We start from the raw sequence: 22,942 nt of genomic DNA on the forward strand, positions 1-22,942 counted from the left end.
TACTAGCATTATAAGCTACCAGAAATGAGGAGTGTAAGAATCAGAAAGGTAAGCGAAACAAAACTAATTAAACAAACCAAAAGAAGAGCCTTTGAAAAAGAGGAAAAAGGGAAGAAGAGTAAGGCGGTGCTCACCATCCAGATCTTCTGGTCTCGTCAGGTCGATGACTCGATGGACCATCTTCCCAGCGTCCTCCCCAAGCTTACCCAGGTGCTGGCTCAGCGTCTCATAGTGCAGCCGCTCCTGCAACACAAGAAAAAACATATGAGCGGTTATTCAAAGAAAGTTGCAAATAAAGATGAAAGGAGACACGAGCTGTCCCCAAAAAGTTTCAATTCAATGCAGTTATTATTATCTAATGTCTGGATCAAGTCCCTGTGTGTGCCTGGCATCTTTTAAGTTGGGTCACTGGGGACGACTGCGATGGTAATGACAATAAAACAAATTGCCAGGTTGAGTTGGCACAAAAGAAAGTCCAGCACCTAAAAGTGGGCGGTTTACTTCGTTGCAGCTTCATAACTTATACTTCACAGTATCTGAGGGGTATTGGGTCATGACCGTGCCATAAGCTCAGTCATAGCCCCTTCAGGGCCGCGCTAATCAACAGTGTCTTCCCCAGCCTCCCAGCATCATGCGTTCTCTGATTCTGCCTTCTGCCTGCCACTCCACTTCTGAGACAAATAACTTCAACAAGCAGCCTGCCTTGGGGCCTTCCAGCTAAAATTACCCCACCACACTCCCAAACTGTGGTGGAAAACATCGAACCCTCCGCACAGCTACCGCACATCTACACTCCTCCTCTCCTCTCCTCTCTTATCCCCTGCCCTCCCTCCCTCCCACCTCTCCTCCTTTTTCTGGTGACAGAGGCATTTTGTTTGACGCAAGGAATGGTTGCCGGGTGAAGTCATGCCGCGGTAGCCGCTGGCAGAGTTGGTGGAACTTAGGGGCCGGCGTGTATATGTACATATATGTGTGTGTGTGTGTGTGTGTGTGTGTGTGTGTGTGCGTGTTTATAGATGAGGAGTCGATGCGGGCCAATGTCAGCACTACGGCAGGGCTGTAATCAGGCCCACCACAGAACATGTGCCTGGGCAGTGCCATGCTCACCGCAGGAAGCAACCGCCTAACAAAGGACTAAAGTAAAGAGAGACAGAGGGAGATAGAAAGAGCAAACAGGAGTGGAAAACTAGACCAGAAACAAGAATAAGGACTTTAGCTTGCAGTGCTAAACAATAGCATGCATAGTGGAATGCGGCCATCGCTCATGATGATTTGCTCAGATAACTGGAAGTTTTAGTTTGGTGCTCCAAACATTAAAAGTTTAAAAGAAGATTGAATTCATGGTTCTTGAAAAGATGCTAAACATTACCGCTTTGCACTGTAGCGCTATCAGATGCACCAGAGCACAAGTTAAGTAGTTAGAGGCCTAATGGGAGGAGACGATGGAAAACTAATGCACAGTGGAGTTAGGGTTCTGGAAAACATACTAGGACAGCACCAATAGAGGAAGACTGATCCAAAATACAGATTAACAGCAGACCTGGGTCAAAATTTGCAAATATTCCATGCGGTTGGTCTACTTTTGGTCTACTTGAAAGCTCTTGTGGCGAATGCAATAAGGAGCTGTCTTTACTTTGTTTAGTCAAGATTGAAATAGGTTTGGCCTGCGCGCACGCTGGTTTGATACTGGACTGCTGCCTTTTGGAGCAGCATTATAGACTTTTTTTAAATTTTCTTTCATGAGTCTCCAATTGTATTGTGTACGCGATTGGATTATGCTCCTATAAAAGCTTTTGTCTTCATCGCAGAGGGATTTTCTGGTTAAAAACAGTCAAGGCTTTTGAGTTCTGTTGTTCAGGCAGTTGCAGTGAAGAGGAAGCACACTTATTCAGGATAGACTGTTTTGTGTATTTTGAATGGCTTTCAGACAGCAAAAACCCACCCATCACGTACTGTACTTGATATTTCATTACTATTTAACACAGGCCTCAAGCGGAGCAAACAAAGTAGCAATTCAAAGCAGACAAGTTAACGAATCAAGGACTAAATTAATTAAACACACAGAGTTGCAGGGGCAAAGGTAAATCAAACCAAAGGACTAATTCAATAAATCAAAGTTAAAGGACAAAAACAGAAGGGAAGAGGTGCGTAACATTCACGTCAAAAACAAGCACTGGAGAAACAAATCACATCTGTGTATGTTTAACACGCTATTGCTTTAACTGGGTCTACAGCCCGATACTGCTGCTGAATGTATATTTCATAATTTAAGAGACACCCGACTCTTTCGTGTCACCCCACAGTTGCGAACGCTCTAAACATCACTGTTGTTTTTTTTTAATCCACACCGTACTGAGCTCATTACCACAGTTACAACTTGCCCACCGCCAGCACGGCCTGCCTCCAGCTGACCCGCAACCGTTTACTGTCTCCTCCCGGGCCAATCAAGTTTGGCAACCTCATCGGCCCCCTCCCACCGTTCCCTCTCTATTCCTATTTTCTTCATCTTTCTTGCTCTCTTTCCTTCTTCAGACTTTGCTGTGTGCCGATAGAGCTGTCCGTCAGCCCCGTTCCCCTCCCCTCCTTCTCCTTTTCACCATTCCTCCTATTCATAGCCCTTAACACCGCCACCAGCCCTCCACCCGTTGAGGCTCCAACCCCAAAGAAGTAGACACTCAACAGTCTATTTGCAGGTGCCAGTACTCAGCTTTGTAGTATACATTATTATAATGTATATCATTCAGGCTTCAAATACAGCACCATTACTGTGACCTTTAATCAAGACATGGCTGAGCTTCCTACAAAGACCAAACTCACCAGCAGAGCCAATATAAACTTCTATACAACCATTCCCTCCCTCCAGACTTACTCTGCTCTACCAACAGAAACTGCACTTTTCAACTATTCAACAGACAAAATGCATCTCTCTGTAATGGGCCTCATTCAATTAAATACTAAGTTCAAAACTGTGCAAAAGTTAAGAAGAAGTCTGAGAGAAATGTTTGAGAAATAACAGATGTGAGCTTAACTCTGCGAGTTTGGCTTTTTAAACAATTTAAGTTGAAAGTGTAAAAATGTACAATTGATGAATAGTTTGTTAAGGACAATATTACTTCTGTTCACTCTGACTTCTGATGGCAACACCTTTGTATTGAGTGGCAGCCGTACAGTTTCAACCTTCACTTTTTTAGTCAGTAAACTTTCGTGTTGGATTGTTCATTTACATGAATTGCTTTCTTTTTTTGTCCTGTGAAGGCTGGCGAAGGATCTGCTGACAGCTTTGGGTGAATCATTTTGCTATTCAGCACTTCGGTCAACTTAACCCTTTAATTGCGTAAGCAGAGACACTAAAAAACATCCATGTGTCCTCATCATTTAACATTTGCAATTTTAAAACCGGCTGTCGAGTGATGGTTTGCATAACAGGCATCATCCAAAATGAGAAAACAGATCTTGGAGCGATAAAAAAAAACCTGTTTGTGTTCCTGCTTATGTGGCCTGTAGATTTACCTGCCATCACCCACCGTGTTCGCCTCCTACGGAAACAGGAAAAGCAGTCCCTCATGGTTCAAAGCAGTGAATTATTTTTTATGTAAACATTACAGAGCTCCTGTTCAGAGTTGTGACACTTTTAAGGTTCAGACTTAGAAATTCTACATGTTATGACTCCATGTTCTGATTAGTTGGAGCCTGAGTGGACAATCGACCGGAGACACATGGTTGATTTTGGTGTTTTCTTCCAAAACATGTCAGTTGGGTTATGTGACAATCTCTCAAAACATATTTTAAGTGGCTTTAGGGAGTGTTGTGTGGCTGTTTAGATAAAAAAAAGAAGAAAAAGCAGTGCACAGGTTTTTTTTCGCACACACAAACAGACGCACACAACCACACACAGTCATACGCGGCGGCTATTTCAGTGAGCTTTGGCAGCCGCAGGCCAGCTGGACGCAACGTAAGCGTAAGGTGATACTCAACAATGCTACTAACTGGCCAGGCCTCTCGTCTGTACACCAGCTATAATGACATTAACATGGCGGAGGCCAGTGCAGAGCCAAGACACACACACACACACACACACACACACACACACACACACACACACACACACAAAGGAGCCCAGGATCACTTTCAGCTCTTAGGGAAATGTCTATGTCGTCTGGGCTAGAAATGAAAGCTGAGGGACAAAAATACCCAAACAGAAAGCAAAATAAACACAAACACACGCAGTCAGACATCACCGCGACAACTCAATAAATAGCTCAACATTCAATATAACACTGAGGCACCATCAACAGCAGTTGTCTCATTCCCTCCGAAGACGTCTAATATGCTGCGTTAGTACAATGTCATAAAATAAAAAGGCTTGGCAGGAGCTTCAAAGTGTCAGAGGGTTTGTGTAACAAATTTATTTGACGAACAGAAAACAACACACAAATCCAAGGTAAAGAAAAAGAGCTGGTCTCGTTGCCTCCCGAGGTGGAGCGGGTGAGTCACACTCTCAGTATCCAGCAAGTTCCATCCATGAATTGTTTAAGACAGAGCAAAGCCTTTGAGTGCTTTAGAAGAAAAAACACACACAGACACACACATAAAAAAACGTCTCCGTCCAAAAGAAAAAAAATATGTATTTAAAGCTAAAGAGAAAGAGTCTTTGAGCTGCTGTTGTTAGGTAACGAATAACAAACTGACAACAAACACCGAGGCCTGCTGTCGTCCTCCAACCGGAAACAATTACTTTGAGACTTTCCAAATGAGCTTTTTATTAGGAGGCATTGAGCTATAAACCAAATTACTGCATCGCTTTGGTTTTGTTCTTATAAAGTTGGAAAATACAGCGCTTGAGAAGCACACAGGGCTCTCGCTGCAATGCACACTCACCTTAATCTGTGATTATTTCGAAGTTAACTTTGTGCAAAAAAAAAGGGTCTTTTAAGCAAAAACTTATTTGGGAACATTTGCGGGATTTTTTCGCCAGACCTGCAGCAGACAACTCAAATTAAGTCTTAATAAACAATTTATTAGTAAAGGCCATTGTATAATTTATATGTATGCGTATCTCAGTGTTTACCAGCATAATGACTGAAAACTTGGGACTGAGGATAAGTATAGCAGAGATATATTTTGCCAGATTTTGGATGTTTTCCTCCTGAAGATGCGAAGCAAACAAGTCCAAAAAAATTCAAAACAGCCTATCCTTGGAGTGCACCAATCATGACCTACTTGGGGTTGGCTGAGTTCAAAGTCTCCACCCCTAAAATATTCATGAGTTGCTCTCCTCCTCCTCCTCCTCATCCTCGCGAGCAACATGGGATCAATTGCGCAGGAGAGCCGGTCTAATCATGTTCCCTATTTTACTGAACGTCTGATCCCTGGAATCCTTCATTGGCTGATCAGACTGATAGAAGATGTTTTGGAATATGGATGTCCCGCTGGATATGAGATCCTGGTACAAAAACCCTGTCTCCTTCAGCCCAGGGGGAGAGATGAGCGGAGGGGGGGGGGGGGGAAGAGGTGAGCATACAGGGGGGAGGTCCCTTCCCAGAGAAAGGCCCTTTAATTGGGCTAAACCCCCGAGGCCGGGATCCCCCCTCCAGGGCAAGTGAAGAGCTGGACTCCGTTACACACCCACACACACACACACACTCTAATGCTAACACCACCTCCTCTCCCCCAAAAAACACCCACTTGGTCTCAGTCAAGGCAGGCACACAAACACACACGCACACATACGCTCAAACGCCAAAACCATCACTTGTCATTGGCCCAGCTGCTCCGTCTTCAAAGCTGTTGGCTTCTGGGTGGCCGTGGAGATGAGAAGAGAAAAGAGAAGTACTCAAGAGCAGCCGCCCGAGCCAAACAACACCAAATATCATCCATGAATATTCGACAGACGCTGAGCTGAAATCTCTGAGACTGGGTAGATGAAATACGGGAGAAAATACGATACAGGAGCGAGGGGTTGTTCTGAATGCTGAACACAGAAGAGATCCTCTTCCTTTTCCTCCCTCCCACATTACTCTGCATGCTCCTGTAGCTGTGGGCAGTTTAGAAGATGTGTTCACATCTTCTACTGGAGGAAAAGTAGTGATACCTCAATGTAAAAATACTCCAAGTAGCATTCAAAAGTGTACTTCTACGTCTGTAAAAATGTGTAGAAGCAGCGCAAGTATTTCTGGTGGAGGTACAGCTTCCTCTAAAGGCTGGTAAACAATGGTGCTTAAATAAAGTGCAGACTCTTGGAGCAAAGCAGTAAGTGTTGATGAGTTCTTCGTCCACTATTATAAGCAACATGTACCTTCTATAAGTATCAAATAAATATACTTATTATACAAAACTGTTTTACCTGGTACAAGTGCTTAACTTTTTAAATACATTGTTGAGTGCTTTAATACTATGCATCCTATTTAAAGGGAGACAGCCCAGATGAATAAGGTAAAAATGTAACCGATAGATATTCAATGAAACTTCCCAGTCGATTAGTTACACTAAGAAATGTATGTTTATCATCACAAGTTTTCTAATAATGTATGTTTCAAGATGCAAATTATGCAGAAGCTTATTAAATGCGTGCTGATTTGCATGCAGAACAGAAACCTTGACATTGGATAAAGGCAGGTTCAAAATTCTTGTTTAATTTTCTTGAAGAATTAGAGTGAAAGGTTTTTACTGAGGGAACTTTGGATATCTCTTTGTATCACTCCATGAATCAGAGAATACTGGCCATGATTTAGAAATGAAATGTTGCATAAATCATGCTATGAGTGATGTATGAACAAACCTCTCAGAATATAGAGAGGGATGAAACTGGAAAGTCAACTCTTACTGAAGGGGAGAATTCTGGTGAAAAAAACTAATTTAGAGAAAACTGCCATTGAAGACATGTATTGTAAAATTGCATACATTTACATACATACTACAGGTGAATAGGATAAAAACAAATTAACTCATAGATATCACAATGATGATCCCATTTGATTGTGTCTCTCCTAAGCTGATCTCATATTATGTCTATACAATTTGAATCTGCTCAATAAAAAGTAAGAACAGATGAAGAAAACAAAGATGTGTTGGTGTGTGTCACATGAACTGTACAGTTTGTGTGTCTTTGCATGTGTGTACTTTATGTGTGTGTGTGTGTGTGTGTGTGTGTGTGTGTGTGTGTGAAATTACGATCAGAATTCTTTCTTCACATGCAGCATGTGATTCCGATAGACCTTGTCAGTGAAGTGTGTCTGTGAGTGTCCTTGTGTAGCCACATGTGATCTGTCTGTCCCTCTAACCTTGTTGCCGTTGTTGAGGGCCATGCTGCTGAGGGCGGACAGCTTGGCCTCCAGACTGTGGTGGCCCGGGTGCTGCTGATGCTGGTGGTGGAGCTGCTCCCTCTGGATCTGCTCCCTCATGCTCCTGGCCTCCTGGATGGCCTTCATCACGGCGTCCTGGTCCCCAAAGAGCGCCGTGGAGTTGAGGCTGGACAGGATGTCTGGGAGGGGAGGACAGGATGTCATCAGATTCTGATTCAAAAGTTCTGGTTAGCGCATACTTGTATGTGACATCACTTTTTACCAACAAAGCCACTTCAAACTAGAGAGAAGAGGAGAGGGAAACCCACAAATGAATCCAACTTTGGAGAGAAATTGTTCATTAGTATCCTAACTCTCTAACTAAAGCTAAGAATGTGAGGTGGAGGGTGAATGCAGGGTATTGTTTTCATTTTTTAAACTACATTTTAGTCTTTATTTCTTGATCAACGATATTGCATGTTGATGTCGTCAGTTAGTGCTTAATGACGATGGTGTCATCTTGTCATCGTCTCGTCCGAGTCATGGAGAAGAAAATAGTTGTTGACGTCACATTTTTTCCTCATGGTGTGCCATATATTTCATGCAAGCCCATCAGAGCAGACTGGGCTTAAAGAGACAGGCGCTAAAACAGAACGTTTCAGATAAATACAGGTATATTAGGTATATTAGTATAGAGTACACTAAAGCATGTACACAGGTTCTAGTAGAAACCACGAACACAAGTATGAACCTGTAAATGAACATAATGTGTCCCCTTTAACAAACCAGAGGGTTTTGAATCGGATGCTTTTGAACCACACCTCTAACACTTGGAAAACCCAATTTTTGCTTATTTGTGTGATTTCATGCTGCTCTATGATCACTATCAAGTTGACGTAAGAGCTGAGAACCAACAATGTAGCACGGCTGCGTACAAATTCCAAAGGAATTATGTTTAAACATCTGTATGAAGTTTGGATTTTCTTCCAAACTCTTACTGGGGCCAAATGTCGCAAAGTAGTTTTCCGGTCCACTTGTGTCTGAACACGACAGAACCTGCTCCCCCTTGTTTGTGTGCCGCGCTTCACACTTTTGAAGCCGATGCACATTTGAAGAATAAGGAAAATAAATAAATAAATAAAAGCATGCAAAGTTTCCGTCGCCCTCCTCGTTTAATTAGCAGACGAGTAGGAAGCGCTGTATGCTTGGGTGGCCGTTAAAATGGGCAAAAAATAACTTCGCAGGGAACACAAGCGTCGCGTCCTCAAAGCCACTCCAGAGGAGCTGGCGAAATTGTTTTCTAGGGGGTTATAATGAGAGGGTTTAGATCGGCCTTAATAACAGATAGCAGAGGTAGGGGCATAAAAGGTCTGGCGCGGGCAGACAATGAATGTGAGGAAGCTCTTAAAAACCAAATAACGTGTGCTGGGTTTCACTGCTTCCGCTGCTGGGGTTTTCATTGGGGCTAAATACAGGGCTTTGGACTCCTGTAAAACGCAAACACAGGCACACATACACTACCACACACACAAGTACACACACACAGGTCTACTGGTGGAGTTGAGGTGTCTGCAGTCTATCAGACGCAAGCGGCGCTGCTCGGTTTGACTGTGTGTGGCGAGGAGGAGGGAGGTATTTGGGTGGGTGATGTTTTTGTTTTCCCGGTTGAGGGGAAGACACAGTTTTTACACTGTGAGCGACGACATGTTTGCTCTGGATGGATGTACGGTACACATGTGGACAATCCGCTGGTGTCTGAGTGTCTGTTTGTGTAGGAGACATTGTGTACGCGTACGAGTGAAGCAGTTTTCAGACCATGTGATTCTTACTGAACATGTCGGTGAAGCCAATACTAATGTATTCATTTTAGGCAGGGCAGCAGTGCCCATCCTGCCTACCCAGTGGTAAAGGTGTCTGTGTTTGTCGCCTACCCAGAGAGGTGTTCCTGCTCATGTTGGCAAGGGGGCTTGGGATGCGGCCCTTGCCCAGGCCTGTAGGGCTGGACTTGCTCCCGGAGAACAGGCCGTGAGTCGGGGACGTCGGGGAGCGAAGAGGCTCGGCTGTCTTGGGTCTGGCTGAGAGGTTCAACGGCTGTGTGGATGCTTCCTCCTGTTAGAAGTGTTTAATATAGCAGGATCTGTGTCAGACTCAGACCTGTCACGATATCAGATCTTCAGTACATCCACAACAACAATATCATCGCAATATCTAAAGAAAATTAAAAGATAATAATTATAATAATGCTATCAGACAAATTCATCTTCACTTTGTTTATTATGCGTTTTCTTTCTTTTTTGGAAAATGAATTACACACAAAATGGTGTGTGTAGGGAGGTGGAGTAGGATTATTTACACAATATTATCATATGTGTTTTATTAACAATATGTTAGTATTTTATTCCAAAAAAAACAACTTTTCAAATGTTTTATACGGGAAACAAAGCACATTATGTTCCAAGGAATCATTAGTTTACCAATATTGCTATTTCTAAATATACCGGGAGCATCAGATGGTATAAATTTAGTGCAACACAGATACAATATTTTAGCTAAACTACATGTCTCTGCTGTGGAAATGGGTCCCACATTGGAAGTGTAATTGACTAATTTTAAGAAGACCACAGCTGCTGATTTTCAATTTTGTCCAAAGTATCCCTTAAAGTGCTTAAGTGATGCTCCCACTCACTGATCAGTCATCCCTGCCAGGTTTTTTTCAATAAATTAATTCCACTGCTAACCTCTGTGAACCTGACGGGGGGGTTGCAGTGTATCTTCTCATCTAAACAAGGCCACCTTTGTGCAATTCCTCTATTTCTAAACAAAGATTCACGACCACACCGATCCACATAAGGAATCGGCAGGAAAAGGAAATGTGGTGTAACTCACGTCAACACGGCTGAACCGCGACTCTTGTGTTGGCAGCAAACGCTTAATGAACGTGGATCTAATTTGGGGCTGAGCTTCCGCTGAGGGAAGTGTTGAGAGGGAGAGGAGTTTAGGACTGGCTCGGCGGGTGGGGAGGGACTAGGCTGCGGGTGGCATGCCGAAGTTGGGGGGGGTCTGAGCGTGCGCGGGGGTTAGCGCAGGGTGGGGAGTTCGGAGGGCATGGCACTACTGTTTGAGTGAGCTCTGACGCCGGTCTATTGTGACACCGGCTGCAGCTGTGCCCCACACACACACACACACACGGCTCCCATTACTGCCTCGTCGTTGAGTAAAGATGAGGCGTACGCTCTCTCCAGTAGACGGGTCTGGGCCCCTGCCAACAGCAGCCAGCGCCAGTGTCATTTTCGGAGTGTGCGTCTGTTTGTGTGCGTCAATAGGTGTGTGACTTTCAGATAAGCTGTTTCTAATTGTCAGTGAAGAGTACAGGGCCGTGCGCGGCTTGTTGTTTTCAACAACTTCCAAATTCCCAGCCTCTCACTTTTACATGAACTGTTTTTATTCTTGGGTGTTTTCCTTTCATACATATTCTGAACTCACTCTTTCCTTTCACTTGTTATGTTGCTTGTTGCACACCATAGAGACATGGCTTCTTTTCCCATACGTTGCCCTTATACGGTCCTCAATTCCCAGTTGCTCGACAACATGGTGTTCTGAATTGCAATATTAACACTCACAAATGTGTCCACCTGGCTCTTGTAAATCCTGTTGAATCATTTCAACAACTCATGCCATTCAACGTAAACCATTTTACAACATGTGCATCGATGGACTCGCCTTAATGTTGACCACGGGACTGGATGCTCGCTTCTCGCTCTTCAGGGCTGAGGGGGAGAGGGGACCAGAAGAGTTGGGAGCCTGTGGGAGGGAAGCCATCTTGGCTCCCGGTGAGATCTGCATGCTTGCCAGCTGGGCGGCATACAGCTGCTGCAGAAGGAAGGAGAAACCAGCAAAACCGACAGGCTATTAACATTGCTCGCCAGCAGCTAGTCAGTGGCTTTCTTCTTTCATTCTCTTCCTTCTCTTCTCCTGTGCCCCCCCACATCCTTGATCCTGTTGTGTTTCTTTTTGTTTTTTTTGCTACATCCTCCCCTGGTATTGCTCGCATCTTCTGAGGTTTGACCGGTGTGTGTCTGAGCCAAACACACACGAAACTCACACACACCTAATTCTGAAGTTGACAGGAGTGTCCCACACAAATGGAAGATTTTTTTGAGCTGGCGAGTATTTATCAGGAAAAAAAATATATGTATAGATATATATATATATATATCTTAAATAAATGATCTACAATCCATCTCTGACACTTATTCTTTCAACAGATGCTGGGAGCAGCTTGTAAATCGATTTGCATCTAAAAATAAAACCAAACAATAGCTAAAGAAACTTTGGAATGCTTTGCAAAAATATTCCTTTAAGTTTGATATTGACTATCTATAAAATTGGATATACATTTCTTGGTTATGCACAAATATGAATGTTGAAAATGAAATGGAAAATAACTTTTTAGACAATGCCTGGCTCAATGTTGCTAACAATAGAAGTCTGGTTTTACTTTATTTAAAAACAACAATGTGAACCAAATTTGAAAAAAGCCATGTGGCTGTTTTTGTTATTCTGACTTTTTATTGAACCTGCTTTGACGTTGTAAATGGTAAAAGTCAGAGGAAAAATTGCAAACGATACCTTATGAGTCTCGCAAAAAAACACTTGAGACTAATCTTGTCACGTAAGGTTAGTCCTTGCATTAACAGCTCAGACAATCAAGTTTCTTCACTGACTTTAATCCAAAATAAAAAATAGTGGACAATCATTTTTAAGTAGGCGTAGTCATACTGCAATTATCTTGGTCATGAGTCAATTTAAAAACACTTGAAAACAATGTTAAAATAAATTGGAAGGTATAAGCCTTCTGCCTTCAGGGTTGGATGAAACCATTACATGTTGCACAAAAAAAATCTGTACCGATTTTCCATCCAACAAAAATCAAAGAGTCAAATACGCGGCCCAGAGTCCAGGGTCTTCTAAATCAAAGCTAGCTAGCCAGACAAACCGCTGCTTGAAACCACTGTCAACCCCTGTCTAAATGCATTGGAGTGTGAGGGCTGGAGTATCAAAGAGCCTGTCCTCAGGAAAACCACCCAGACGTGGCTGGCCTTCACTTAGACTCCCTCCTCTCTTTCTTTCTTTCCTGCTTTCCTCTCATTTCGATACTCTCACCTCATCTATACTCTCCCCCTCGCTCTACGTATTCGTCTTTCTTTTGTCTCTCTCCTTTGATCTCCCTCTGACTCTCTCTCTCTTTTTCCTCTGTCTCTCAGTTTTGTTCCAAAATCATTCTTCATATCTTCCACACCATCTCCATCTCTGTTTCTTTCTCTCTGTTTTTACTCTCTGCCCCCTCAGCCTAAACCGCCCCCGGTGTTGTGAGATCTGATTTCCCTGTAGTCAAAACTGCAAGGCCTCCTGGGACCAGAGATCCAAAAGCAAAGAGTGCTCAATAGAGAATGAAAGAGAGAGAGTGAGGGAAAGAGAAGAGAGTGTTGCGCTGCAGACACACGAGACCACCGTCGCTTCACCGCCGAAGCGCCAGGCTCAGTGGTTGAGGCCCGAAAAAAAATTGGCTGGCCCTCTTTCCACTTCTCTCAGAGCGATATTAAACACAAACAGAAGGGGCCTCGCCGTTGAAACAAAGCCCTGATGTCACGCCGCTTATTTTCCTTGGAAGGCACCGGGAGTGCTCGGGCCAACCCCTGGCGATATGAGATCCCCGTAAGAATGTGCCTCGAATGGCTGGTGGTGAGGCCTCTCGTGTCAATCAAGCCCGACCGCAGAGTTACTTCTGGTGATGCCTGATATTCTTACAGCTCTAAGGGGAGCAGACACACGAGTCTTTGAGGTGAAGCACACAGTTAGGATCTCACAAACACCCACATACACACACACACAAACACACACACACACACAGAGAGAGTACTGGTATTGTGCTGTTAGCAGCAATTCCGTCAGCGATTCCAAATACAATGAGGGAATCGTTGAACAAACAAAAGACGCAGAATAAGAGCCTGTACCTTGTTTTTTTTCTTGTTTCTTAGAGACACTCTGAGATTGATTAGTGACCGTGGAGGCCAATGTGCTGCGTAAACAACCCCAACCAGAGCTCTTGCCATTCACTCAGCCCCCAAGGGAAGACAATGCTGCAATTTCCTAAATTACAAATTGACAAAGAGGGCCCGAACCTCGCCGGAGCTGTCCAGACTATCTGACTGGCCTTTAGACGTTAGTGCTAATTTGACTAAAATCCAAATGATTAGTCTGTCATTTTTGGCCCTCCTGATCATCAGCAGGTTTTTAGCCTACTTTGGCATAATCCTGGAAGAAAAGCAGGCAGAAGGTGACGTTGTTGAGGTCTGGGTGTGGGCAGCACTGTCCGGACTGTTGTTTTGTAGCCTGCCGACAGACTCCTCCGTATAGGACTGAGTGGAGAATCCCTTTCGCTGGCCTCTTTTTAGCGTTCGAGCTGCCATCAATCTCAGGAGTGCACACAACAGATGAGGTTTTTGTCTTTTTCAGCAGGTTTGCATGGGGGAGAAGGAGGAGGGCGAAATGGATCGACTCCCACTGAGCTGGGCGGAGGCTAAATATTGCACTTGGAGAGTTAGCCGCGTCCAAAACAGTGAAAGAGATACACGCAGAGGCAGGCCGCATAAAGACAACCATTATCTCACTTCCAGTTCTCTTTAACTGAACAGATGCTTAGCTTAAGAGACAAACCATATCCAAACCAAATCCTTCCAGTCATTTTCCTCATTTTTAAGACAAAGAAAGCCATTCTGGCATAATCAGTGTGTGTTGGCAACGGGGCAGTAATCATGACTCTGGGGCACAAGAGTTTGCTCCTCACTGTCGTCTCCATGCCTCAGACACAGAAATAGGCAGAACATAGAGGCAGACAGCGAGAGATGTCTTATGATTTCAACAAGAATGTCTGCTAAGCAACTGTATTCCACTCGCATTAGCCGCGACAAAGGGGGCCTTTCTTCGGCAGGAATCCACTGTTTGTGAAAGGGTCTGCTCCGAGGCCCTGAAATCAATTGGCCCCATCAAGTTCCCACGCCGATAGCATGACATTGCGCTATCAAAATCTTTAGGTCAGGTCATGATGAGTCAAGCACAACAGGACAGCTTTTGTCAAATATTTGCTAGAGGCATAAGACAAAGGGAATTATTAGTGCTGTTACTTTTCTGAACCTTTACTTTCCCCTTGTAGCTTGTGCAAGCTTATTTTCACTCGTTCTGTATGCCAGTCTATGCCCGCTTGACCATCAGTGCCAGCCAGCTGTCTGAAGGCTTGCTACGGGGCAGAACTACAGAACATCTGGAACAGTCTGCCTGCAACATCTGTCCATCCTGTGCTGAGCACAGATCTGGCATCGAAAGGGTTTCGATGCCAGCCGGTGTGTACTTGACTGCCGTATGGAGCAGAGGAGATTGCGAACGTAGAACTAACTTGGTGTAATTGTGTTTTTACAGTGTTTTCTTTACAGGCTAATGCACAGTTTCACACACTGGAGATTTGTGAAGTGTGGCGTTACTGAGACTAACAACTAAAAAAACACTTCAAAACAGAAAAGATCTCAGTGTGCACACTGGACAGCCATGTCAAGACATTGACAACGCCTTTGCAGTAGTGCCTTGTTCAAATCCCAACTGCATGACTCAACAAAAGGCGCAGGAGTTTGCTGAACAAGCAACGGAGGGAAAAAGACAATCTATAGATTACAAATGATGATTAATGAGTCGTTAATCCATGCAACTACATAAATGACACCATACCTCAGCCTATGACGCACATTCCATGTTATACTGTATGCTGTAAGTGCAAGTCTTTTAATGAGTGCTACAGCATAACAGGCCTCGGTTCACACATCACCAACATGACAAGCTACAAACAGCACAGAGCCAAAGGGGAAAGGCCAGAGGCAGTTCTAATGTGTGATGGAGAGGTAATGAGTAAAAACAAGAGGAAGTTAGCGAAAGTAAGTATAAGGCTCTGGGTAAAAAAAACATCCACTCACAATAATTGTGAGATTTTTTGATGCTGTCGTCCCTCACCTCCGTAAAAGGCAGAGCCCATAGAGAAAGCAGAGCCGGAGCTGCGAAAGAGAGAAAGACGCTGTGGCACTACAGCATAACCACGATGGCTGCATGAAGGCCAAAGGGCTGAAGATAGTGCGGGATGTTTCTGTTCTACTCCGCAGTTTTAGGGGTAAATCTCAGATTTACACCAAAACTCAGAACCCCGTTGGTTCAGGGTTTCCTGCAGAATTTTGTAGCAGATGCGGACTAACAGCAAAGGCCATCTGTTACTATAAAGTAACTACTTTGAGATGAGATGTATTGGGATCTGTCATCAATGGATCATCATATATTCTGGTTATGGTAATTAATCAATCCAATGTCCTACAATGTTAAGAAACAGAAAGGTTTCTTTTTTTCAGCTGGGAAAAGTAAAGGCTAATGGCTCAATTACTAACAAGCTTCCTGTAGGAAACCCTGTAGTTGTCGAGCTCTCCGACACACAAAGAAGCCGTTCACACAAAGCAAAGACACTCCAAAAAGATGCAACCTACATGATACAACGATACGAGTCTATACAGATTTAGAGGTGTTAAGGTGTTGATTCACTTCAAGCTGCTGAACTGTAGAAAATTCACAAAGTAAGCATTAATTGCAAGGCTGTTGGATTGGATGGCAACACACCATGCAGGTGTTTTTATTGTATCCATCCAAATCTAGATCCTATGCACTGGAAGCATCTAACTGTATCACAGTACAAAGAGTGCTATACTGCCACATTTCTTGAGATGAAGATACATAACTGAACAAGTACAACTCGTAAATGTCATCATGATTGCGTTTGGCTTAGGCATTGTTGTCAAAACAATGTCCAAACATGTGCTGGAAGCCAGCGACTCCGTCTCACAAGAATTCCTCAGATAATCACACTTCTTTTTTTTCCTATCACGAACACTTCCCCACGCTTCCCTGTGTTCCTCCTTCTCCCGGTCTCTGACTTGATTTCAGCCACCGCCGTGATGAGAGGCTTCCTCTTTCATTCAGGTTCCCCCTCCGCCTCTCATTCTCCACGTCTGAGGCAGTGTTTAAATGTGAATGAGTTTGCATCTCCGACATCATTCATCCTCTTACCTCTCACTCGTGTGAGAGGTAAGAGACTCTTTTGATCATTTCAAAGCCAGGAGTGGAAATAGGCTGCGGCTCCGATTCCCATTGGCACAGCACGCCGCTTCGCTATGTCAATAGCGGCTAATGAAGGCCTCGATAAGCGAAAACCACAATACAAAATGAATAAATTGAGATAAGGATTCTGGTGGCTTATAAAGCCATGCTATGGTAATGACTGACATGATGAATCAATGTTGTTTGCCAGTGAAAAAGCTTTTGAGGGCTTTTGTTCATTTCACTGATAGCAGATACAGAAGCAGGGGTGACGGGGTCGCGTTGTGTAATTCCAAACCGCCTTAGCGATTTAATTTCTCTTTTCTTTTTTTTTTGTTTCACTGATTTTGCTCTTTGCAAATATGTTCTATGATTATCATTATGGAGAAGTGCTATTCTCAAACCACAGGTGTCAAGCAGCAATAAAATATTTGATGAATTGCTTGGGCCAGGTGTTGTGCTGGTGGGGCGGAATTCCTCTGTGATTCATCATAACAGCTTTTGTCTGTCACAGCTGACAGGCAGCAGATAAGTGAGCTAGCATGTTAGCGTCGCCCTATAGAGCTTCCTTAAAAGTTAACTGTGATCCGCGGTGATTAATGCATTTGAATTTGTTATCATCATCTTGCCCTATAGATGTTTTTTGGGGGTAGCTATGAACATATACAGCAACATGGAGCAGCTGAGACTATTGGTTGGCTGTACAAGTAATATGTTGACTATTGCTTAGCAATGACAAACTGAGTACAACGGAGCGTGTCTTCTCATGTCGTCAGGAGGACAGCTAGTTAGCTGTTAGCTGTTAGCAGACATTTGGCAGTATCACCGGGTCTTTTTTTCACGGAGAAATATATTTTGGCCGTTTTTTGTCATTTTATTTTGCCAATTTAATGGTCTGCCCCCGAAAGAACAAAAGCCGCCCAGCTGCTGCTCAGCGGACAGAGAGAGAGAGAGAGAGACAGACAGCTGGGGGAAAGCCTTGTGAATTAAGGGTTTATTTGAACCAAAACAGAGTCAGTGATTGTTGAGATTTAAATGAAGCACTTAACGAATGACGAACTGAAATGCACCCCTACTACTACTCATGTCGACAGGAGGAGAGCTAGTTAGCTGTTAGCAGCTGGTGGGCTGCAGAGTCTTGCGGTGTGTTTGGCTAACGGAGCTAACAGCTAACGGAACGATACATAAAGCAGGAGTCAGTCCTGTGCTGTTTGTTCAACTGCACTGAGCTGGTTGCATTAATTAAAATTACAGCTTCTCTTGTATGAGACGTGCGAGTGAAAAACACATCTGATACACTTGCGGTCTTGAAGGGGGGCAATTGTGGTTTGTATTCATTCAATCAAACATTACAGCAGTGGTCTTTGCAGACACACCTAGCAGAGGTCTGCACTTAGTGCACTTTTAGTTCTTTATTTTTGTGTCGCTGATGTTTTTTTCCCACGTTAAATCTACCAGACACCCAGCAGGTGTGATAATAGCCTTGACCTCTAGGTCTCATACAAAAATTATAAAAGGTTTCCTGCACAAGGTATAGATTAATTGTGTAGTTGAGTTGCAATGAATATGGAGCATTAAAGTTGTTGTGGTTTAGAGTGGTTTTATTCTATGAAAATGTTGCTGGATTTTTTATACACTTGAACTCAGGCCGAGGTTAGAAGAAGTGGGAGTTTCATTTAGTTTGCCAATGTTCCTTATCTTTACTGTCTTTTCTATTTATCTACTCACTTATGCACAATTGTCTTGAGTTCTGGTCGGCTGGTTACACCCTCAGGATTAGCTATATATGTACTTTCTCAGTGTACAAACCCTCACCCTTATAGCTGTGTCTTTGTTTCTGCTGCTGCTCTCAAACTTTCTGCTGCAGTTGTTTATCTGGTTGTGAAACACTCACTTGACTTATCATCATAGATATTGAAGAGGCACTTCTTAAGTTTACTTTGCTGGGCTTTACTCTGACACCGTCGCCAACTCCAAGATGATATAACCGTTTTTTTATACTATAACACTACGAAAGGATGACAATAAGTGCAACACATTTCCTTCAAGCAAGTCAAAATGAATTTGCTTTAGGTATAAGATCAAAGCCAATTTACGGTTTTAGTCAAGGTGAAATGTGAAAATGTTTTGCCAAAAAACTAAAAAGAACACATAATTTCCACCGTGTAAAGTTTTTTGATTTTCAGGAGACCAGCTGTTTCCAACTTACCTGCAGTTGTAATGGGCTGAGTCCAGACGCCGCTGCAGCTGCCATTGTAGATGGAATGAACTGCATGGGGTAATTCTCACCTGTTGAAAAACCAAAACAAAACATTGTGGAGAGAAGTCGGGGAGGCAGATTACCGCAGAAGAACTAACCTGCTCTTTGCCTTCAGTCAGCCTGTGTAAGACTCGCCCTATTCCTTTCTTGCTCTCATGTTTTTATTCATCGCAAATGAAACACAAAGGGTCACGAGTGTTTCATTCAAAGGTTAATAACGGTCATTGTCGGTACACACGGGTGCTTGGGACTCGGGCGATCCGAGTTCTAGTCCAGTGCTGCCTCATTAGGATGCACTCATAAATGCATATACGAGTACCGTTTATAACCCCCACTGTTTGTCCCTAAAAGGCTTTCCATGTCCGAGCCTTTGTTGAAAACAGACCGAAGTCAAAGGAGAGTGTAGAATAATGGCTTTTTTAATCCCTTTCTTCATTCCTGCCTCTCTTTGCGGCCTTGTGGGAGTGTATGCTCGCGCAAGAGTAATAAACATGTATTATTCCGTACAAAGCATGGCGGGTCGGTGGTGCGTGGCATCAGGCGAGCACCTGGAAGAATGCATGGAAGGGAGGAATGTGTGAAGGATGAGGAAAGAGGAAAAAAGCAGGTGGTGCTGTGAATCCTACAATAAGAAGACTGTACTTGAAGTGCGTTTCTGCATATGTGTGTCTTCAAGTGTTCTATTCCACCTGTTTGTGCAAAAACCCTCGTGGATTGCTGAAAACATGCAACATGCATGCAATCCTTTATGTGTGTTTCGTCTGTCTGCATCTCCTTACGTGTACGTCGTTGGGTCGGTGTGTACCAGGAGAACAAACTTGAGAGTGTGTATGTGTGTGTGTAAGTGTGAGAAAGTGTGAAATTCCATGTTGCAGATGTGTTGTGCAACTGACACGCTTTCAGCACGCCATAAAAGAGACATTCCAGTCCTCGCTGTGTCCAATGTATTGTTCCCGACGCGAACAAGCAGAGCTTGTAAATCTCTCCGCTCATTTCCAGAACATTCCTCACCTGACACACCTCATTAACATAGACTGGGATTCCAGTGTTTGTGTTTCTGTGTGTGTGTGTGTGTGTGTGTGTGTGGGTGTGTGTGTGTGTGTGTGCGTAGGGAGAGAAATACTGTGACTAGCTGTTTTCTTTTTAGTTAACGAGAAATGTCCAAGTCGTATAGCTCTTGTGTGAGGGGAGTGAATGTTTATCCAGAAGACATATATTTCCTTAACATTCTCCAGTGTGGGCAATAGTGCAGTTAGTTCGTATACCTGGCTTGTAGGACAAGCTCGGTGGGAAGAGGAAGCCCTGCTGTGCAGCAGCGGCAGCAGCCAGAGACCGCTGGTCGTGAGGAAACACTGGGATCATCAGAGGAGGCATGTGACCCTGGACCTGAGAGACGAGGAAGGGAGACATTGACAAAGACAGGGAGAGAGAGAGAGAGAGAGAGAGTGAGCCAAAAAAACAATGACTAAAATCAAGTTGACGAACACACAACAACTCTTATCTACGTAAAAAAAAGATGAAACCAGAAAAAGAAAAGTGTTGGAATGGAAAGGAAGAAAGAAAGGACTGTTATGTGATGAAAGGATAAAAGAAAAGATGGAGGAAGAAAGAACACAACAGACTTGACGTCAAAAAAGAGAAAAGAAAGTCAATGGAAGAAGCTCAGAAGAAAGAAAGAGTGACTGAAAAATAAAAAAGGAAAATAAATGAATAAACGAATAAAAACAATACTGCTGACATAAAACAAAAACAGGAAAATGACAAAAACATAAACTTCAAGAATTAAATGATGAGCAGGTTTGAATTGACAGAACTAAAGAACGTTAACCGAACAACAAATAAAGACGCACGGACTTGAGAGACAAGTGTAAAAATGTGAAACAAAATGCCTTTAAAACAACAGAGAGGCTAACAGCTGCCTTTCATGTCGACTTGAAAGACTCTTAAAAACTGCGGGTTCGACTGAGTTAAGGCGCTGAGGGCTCCAACTATCAAAGATGAGCCTGCGGGAATCTATTAGGGCTGGCTGTACTTAACCACTGGACTGTCTCACTCTCTTCCCTTCCATCTCTCCCTTTATCTCAACTTTAATTTTTTTTCTGTCTCGTAAAATTGTTTGTCTCTCCCCCCCTCCCTCGTGTCTCCTTTTCTTGTCTCTCCCTCGGTCTGTCTTTCTCTGCTCCCTTTCTTTCTTCACGATCGTTAAGTTCCGCTCTGAATGTCGGGTCATTTTTTCAAACCTTAAAAATCAAATGCAAAATTTGAAAAATATCATATACTTATATCTCTCTCTCTATATATTTGGGTTACTTTTTGTTGATCTTAGCTTCAGTCATAATTCATGCTTGCCGAAAACAGCAGAAGGAATTAGAATTTTGGGAGGGGTCATTTTTGCATTCATGTTGCAATTTGCTGTGTCTCAATTTCTTTGTGGATACAGAAAAATGTAATACATGTTGCCGTATTATGAAGATTTTATGGCTGTTTGCAACGGCAACAACTTGTCTCCCATTTTCTCTGCATTTTCTTGTTTTTATTTGCCAGTTTTCTCTCCTCTGTTTCTTCTTTTGAAATACATTTCTGTTCCTCTCTCAACACTTCTGAATGTTTATTATTTTGTTTCTATACTTGATACTATAATTTTGTCCTGTTGTGATTCCCATTTTATTTATTTTTTGAAGTTTAATCCTCTCACTTCTTCCTCTGGATTTTGTACATTTTTAGTTAATCACACTTGTATCGTAGCTTCTTCTTTTTTTCATTATCCAATTCTTTCTACTTCTCTCTTCTCAACCATTTCTTCTCATTACACGTCTTCTATTCAACATTGCCTTGCTCCCATCTTTCCCTCTTTTTTCTTTACTCTCTCAGATGAACACATGTTGACACCTTTCTTTTCCCCCCTCCATTTCCCCCTTTCCTCCATTCAATGCCATCTACCTCCATTCATCTCCTTTACTACCAATTCATTAGCCACACTGACCCCTCCCTCTGTCCTCCTGGGACAGTTCATCATTAGAGCCGAAATGTACACAATCAGCATGTTGTGTGGTTACTTCCTTGGTGGTTACGTGTCTGAATGAGATGGCCGTCCTCTGGGATGTTTATGGAGTGCGTGAGAGAGGGTTTGTACGGAGGTTCAAAGAGCATGACTAAAGCGAGAGAGAGATGAACAGGACCATTCTTGATTTGCATGTGTTTGCTGAAGGGCTGGAAAAATTTGTCGATCAATGATAAGATCAACAGAAAAGTGATCAACATTAATATGATGATGGATTAGTCTTGTAAAGCATTTAGGAAGCATAAAGTATTTGCAGCTTCTCAAACGTAAGGATTTACTGCTTTTCATTGTTTTGGATGAATATTGAAAATAGCTTGTATGCAAACCACTTGCAAAACAGAACTTCAATATGAAACGCTTTCAGGAAAATGCCACATTCAGTGACAATGTATTCAAACGTCCAGTTTCAACATACAAACACAGTATTTGTTTTATTTATTTAATTTCCTCTCTTGGAAATTACAGCATGGTTAATTAAAACTACGTGGTTAAGGGAAGGGAAACATCATCTTCATGGTTAAATAATCTTTTTTAAATGACAATACATGTTCAGGATTTGTAAATCCTCATTCCCGACATACTTCCATGCTCCAATTCTCAAGCACTATATGAAGTGATGCATTACATATTTTCCAGTCTTATTAAATAAAAATCATGTAACTGCAAACTTAATCAATATGAACATAACTGCTAAGAGGGCTGGTCCTATATTTGTGTGTTCATGCTCTGTCCTTGAAAATATTTAATGTTTGCTTCTTTGGAGGGAAAACATTTTGTGAAATCAAATTATTTTACTTAAGAGTCAACTTGTGGCCAAAAATTTGAGAAGAAAAGAATGTGTTCAGTGTGTGTATGTGACGTCTTCGTCTTGTATCTTTATTAGTTAGGACCACTAAGAGTTTTATCATTTTTGGACATTTTGTTTGGTCTTCACTGAATGAAAGTACTGTTTGAGGCTTCACACTTTGTTTTAAAAGGACAGCATTAGGTTGTGTGCGTATGCGTGCCACTACAGGGCATTACACGTCTGTATCACTGACAGTTAGCATTGTTCGCTAAGCGTGCAGTTACATGTGTTCATCACCTGACCGGTTCTTCAGACGAGGTTGTTTAGGTCACACTCCAAAAAAAGCCTGATAGCTTGGGAGGCCCTCATCA

At 42.9% G+C, this 22,942-nt stretch overlaps 1 protein-coding gene across 4 annotated transcripts in view; it reads right to left on the reverse strand.

Annotated features, from left to right (window-relative positions):
* Positions 1–22,942, reverse strand: part of LOC116394626 (transcription factor SOX-6-like) — a 104,090-nt gene that overhangs the window by 8,305 nt on the left and 72,843 nt on the right. For all 4 annotated transcript variants that reach the window (XM_031867871.1, XM_031867880.1, XM_031867889.1 and 1 more), the window contains 6 exons: positions 19,989–20,109; positions 18,673–18,752; positions 11,001–11,150; positions 9,212–9,389; positions 7,281–7,480; positions 135–243 (listed from right to left, as the gene is read on the reverse strand). In XM_031867871.1, the coding sequence (XP_031723731.1) occupies positions 135–243; positions 7,281–7,480; positions 9,212–9,389; positions 11,001–11,150; positions 18,673–18,752; positions 19,989–20,109 (838 nt within the window). The remainder of the gene's footprint in view (positions 1–134; positions 244–7,280; positions 7,481–9,211; positions 9,390–11,000; positions 11,151–18,672; positions 18,753–19,988; positions 20,110–22,942) is intronic.

The sequence above is a fragment of the Anarrhichthys ocellatus genome, unplaced genomic scaffold, assembly GCF_004355925.1.
Source record: "Anarrhichthys ocellatus isolate YVR2014 unplaced genomic scaffold, GSC_Weel_1.0 scaffold2, whole genome shotgun sequence".
Lineage (NCBI taxonomy): Eukaryota > Metazoa > Chordata > Actinopteri > Perciformes > Anarhichadidae > Anarrhichthys > Anarrhichthys ocellatus.